Raw genomic sequence first — 4,625 nt, forward strand, 5'->3', positions numbered from 1 at the left:
TCCAAAACCGAGTACAAATGTTGATTTATAGAACCTTATGTGCTCTTTGCAACGGCTTGGACCTTATTGCAACTTACGTGCACATATCAGTTTCAAGAAAACAGACTTATTATCCGACCTTTCTTCCTCAATACAAGCATCTTCCGCGAGTTCTAACTCTACCTCCTCCAAAATTTGATTTTAACTAATTGTTTCTATACCATCTCCTAATTCACGTAAATCCTTCACCGTTCAACCTCAACCCAAAATAGTACCCAAACAAGTGACTTAATCAAAGACTTAAAATGTTTGAGAAAGGAGCAATTCTTACCTAGTCACAACATCCTCTTAATCTCATATTTTGACCGAACATATTTTGAATAAGAAGCTTATAGATACTATGGATAAATTCAAGTATTCAACATCCTCTTAATCCCATAAAAGACTTGTCAATATGTGGTTGTATTGGTTATTACATAAACCACCTATAGTCTATATGACCGAACACCAACAAATATATTTATCCCCCAAATTTGGGTTCATATAGAAAACTGGTTCTGAACCATTTTTGAACCGGACTGAACCAGATTGACGTAAGTGGTTCTATGAACCGAACCAAACCATAAATTTGGGTGCAGTTTGGTTTGGTTCATACCAATGCACACCCCTACTTCTTGTAATATTCTTGGCTGTTGGCCATATTTGTAAGAAGTTCATTCGGTTTTCAAGACTAATTAAGGTTTTGATTTGTTAATTTTCCATTGGCTTTTGAACATTTTAGATGTATCTCTGGCATGTTTTTGGACTTTTTTAGCTACTAGTATTGACCTCAAAATATGGATGGAAAATATCTCAACCCTTGTTTATTTTAATTGTACTATCGTTTACTTTATCATTTAACTGAAGAGTAGTGTTCTGAAAAAAAAAATATGCATGGGTTTAAAGAAACATCAGAGTGCATAAAAAGGAACTTTTTTACATCGGAAGTAATGAGAATTTTTATTTTTGAGAAAGAAATAAAGATCAGACTTACAATTCGTCATGGTGAATATATGATGATTAGCTATAGAAAAATATTGGTGAAAATTAATTGTAGCAATTAGCAAACGTATAATATATTATTTCATTATTTTTATTCTTTAATCAACATACTTTCCAAAGAGATAAATATATTGCTCCTACTACACATTAAGAGTATGACCAAGTTGCCTATCTTCTACAACATTAGGGTTCCAAGGAAAGCATTCTGTACTCCCATCGTTAATCTTACAAGGTCCTGACTCCTTTATTTGCCAGTGACATTCTTTTTCGCATTTACTCTGATCTCGTTTTTGAACATAAATGTCAAAACGATGAAATTCATTATTAAATGAAAAACCACAAAAGTATAAGGATCTATATGCCATGTACGCCGGCCTAAAACTGAAGGTGTAACTTTCTGCAAAATGTAGTGATTGAAACCCAATATCATTATTTTTGTCTTTACAATGGACACCGAGCTGAACATTATTGGTCAAGTTGTTGGTAACATACACGGTTACTTTGGGAACGATGAAGAAGATACTCTCACCATTCTTAAAATGAAAAGCTACGAGAATTGTTAGTAACATAGAAACAAATAACACGGTTTTGGAGATCGTAGCCATTTTATTTGCTCAATATATTAATTTATATCGTAGTATTGAAACTTATGATAAGTTTTGTATATATACTCTAAAACCGGATGAATGAAGACATTTTTTGTATAGTCAACCGGATGAATGAAATCAAATGTTTTTTTTTTGTCGATGTATAAATCCGGTAAACATCTTGACCAAAAAAATAAATAAATCTGGTAAACATTAGCAAGTCAATGATTTTAATTTTCCTCAAAAAAAGTAATTGAATTTATTTTCTTTTTAGAGAAAGTCAATGATTTTAATTATTAATGACTTAACAAAAAGTGAGAAATCTTTCAAAAAAAAGTGAGCAATATTAATTATATGGATTTGTATAAAAATATTTTACTTGTCCATTATTTCTACTAGCAGAAAGATGTGTGTCCGTCTTTTCGTTCTTTTTATTAAGTTTACGCGTGCAGATTATCAACGATATTTTATAGAAATTTTGTATGTAAACTACAAACGATATTTTATATAATTTTTTTATATAATTTTTTTTTTTGAACAAGCCAAAATGAAATTATATATCACAGCAATCCCAAAAGCACAAGGAGTGCCTAAGCGACTGCACAAGGAACCAAGAGTTTACAACAAAACAAACCAATCACAAGAGGCACCATTAGCCAATACCCAAACAAACAAGAGGGCATGACCACCACTGTTGGGTGCCGTAAACGAAGGTAGCTTTTTTAGCTTTCAACCGCCCTAGAGCCAACATTTTCACCTTATCTAATAATCGGGGTATGGGGGTTACAACATTATTAAACAGACGATTATTGCGTTCATTCCACACAACCCATGCACAAAGCAGCCAAACAAGTTGCATAAAAGAACGCCTAGACTTAGCAGCACCTGTCAAATAAGTAAACTGTAAAAAATGGTCGGAAATATTATCAGCATCAACCCCACAGCACCCAATCCAATCACGAACCAAATGCCAAAGGGAACCAAAAGTGTCACATAATAAGAATAGATGTTGAGCTGTTTCCTGTTATCCACACCCAGCCACACACAAGGACATGTCAGCCGCCAGCGCCCGACGATAAATCAAATTAGTCTTCGTTGGTAACCTGTCCCGCAGAAGTCTCCAGGCAAACACCGAAACCTTCAAGGGAACCTGCTTATGCCACACCAAATCTGAAGCTAAAGCCTCACTAATATGGTTCTGAGATGTTAGCAAATCATAAGCGCCACGAACTGTGTAACCAATTGCCGGATCAGGAATCCACACCCACCTATCTGGAACATTAGGAGACAAGAAAACATCAAGCAATAAAGTCCTACACTCTCCTAACAACTCCTCCTCCCACTGCCACAATCTACGCCTCCACCTCAACACCTCCCCCCACTGCTCCGAGTCAACAGATAACAAATTAGCCACAGACACAAATTTGTTCTCTGTTAACTCAAACAACCTCCTGAAATGAACACAAAAAGGAACATCTCCTAACCACCTATCCAACCAAAACAACGTATCAGGCCCATCTCCAACCCTCCTCACCACCTGACTCTCAAACCAACCACTATCCCGGACACCAGCCCTACCAGAAAGACGACTCACCTCCCTCCACCAACAAGAAACACTCCGGCCCCCTACCTCTAACCTGCCACCTAATTCGCCATATCTGGCGGCTAAAACCCTATACCACAAACCCCCTCTGTCAACCAGCATCCTCCAACACCACTTACCCAACAAAGCACAATTAAACTACCTCAACTTTCTCACACCCAATCCTCCACACTCCTTTTTGGTACAAACAGACTGCCAGGTTATCCAAGTAATTTTCCTATGATCCTTACCCCCCCCCCCCCCCCCCCCCCCCCCCAAAAAAAAATTATTAAACAAAGAATCAAGGGTAGAGATGATGCCTGATGGAGCTTTGAAAAAAGAAAGAGCATAGACAGGCAGAGAAGTCAGGTCAGATTTTAAAAGTACCAAGCGACCGCCACAAGAAAGAAAACGGCTATTCCAATTAGAAAGTCAATTTTTAATTCAATTCACAATAGGTTCCCAAAAACACAAACGACGTGGATTACCCCCAATAGGCAGACCCAAGTAAACGAAAGGAAGCTTACCAACTTTACAACTCAACACCGCCGCTGCCTCAAGAAGCCAAGAATCAGAGATATTAATCCCAACCAACAAGCTTTTATTAAAATTCACTCTCAGCCCAGACATAGATTCAAAAATAAGCAAAGTAGCACGGAGAGTACGAACATTCCCCCAACTTTTAGTACCGAGTAACAAAGTATCATCCGCAAATTGAAGGTGAGACAGCACCACCGAGTTTGCCGCCGCCACCCTATAACCTTGAAACAACTGAGAATCAACCATAGCTTTCATCAAAATGTTGAGACCTTCAGCCGCCAACAAGAACAAGAAAGGGGAGAGGGGATCCCCTTGACGGAGGCCCCTAAACATCTTAAACTCTTCGGTGGGACTACCGTTCACCAAAACAGAAACAATAGCGGTACTAACACACTCTCTAATCCATTTTCTCCAAAAAATTATAAATATAGGTATTTGTGATTTTCAAATGTAACAAATTCAAAAAATCATATTTATCTCATCTAAAAAAAACCATATTTACATTTTTCAACGACAACAATAATATAACAAATATAATAAAAATTCATATATATTTTAATAACACCAATAATATAATATTATTATAGAAAAATTTGTTTAAGAGTATAATCGGAATAACAAAAAAGTCAGTCCAAAATCTTCTAAAAATATTCTATTCTCTTTATATATAGTATATATGTTATACAATATTATATTAAATAGGTTTCTATCGCAATAAATATTCCAAATTTTTCTCGTTTTCTTCTCCCTATTTATTTTATTTGATTTATTTACGATATTTAGTCTTTCAAAAGTTTTGCATCACAACTTTTGACCCTTGTTTTTAAGTCAACTAATGTGTATAATTTAATTTTTTTTGAATTTTTTCGGAACATGTCTAGAATATTATTAGAATG

The 4,625-nt window shown here is 35.8% G+C and overlaps 1 protein-coding gene across 1 annotated transcript; it reads right to left on the reverse strand.

The window, feature by feature from the left end:
• Window positions 1-2,631: 2,631 nt before the first annotated feature.
• Window positions 2,632-3,312, reverse strand: LOC146957586 (uncharacterized). Its single transcript, XM_085750831.1, has one exon. It carries the CDS (start codon window positions 3,310-3,312, stop codon window positions 2,632-2,634), a length of 681 nt encoding a protein of 226 aa, XP_085606957.1.
• Between the last annotated feature and the right edge of the window lie 1,313 nt (window positions 3,313-4,625).

The sequence above is a fragment of the Medicago sativa genome, chromosome 1 (assembly GCF_051527215.1).
Source record: "Medicago sativa cultivar Bolivia chromosome 1, Bolivia_mono, whole genome shotgun sequence".
NCBI classification, from domain to species: domain Eukaryota; kingdom Viridiplantae; phylum Streptophyta; class Magnoliopsida; order Fabales; family Fabaceae; genus Medicago; species Medicago sativa.

Excerpts from the sequence above, each read along its gene's own strand:
- LOC146957586 (XM_085750831.1), bottom strand. The coding sequence starts at position 3,312 with ATGCTGGTTGACAGAGGGGGTTTGTGGTATAGGGTTTTAGCCGCCAGA.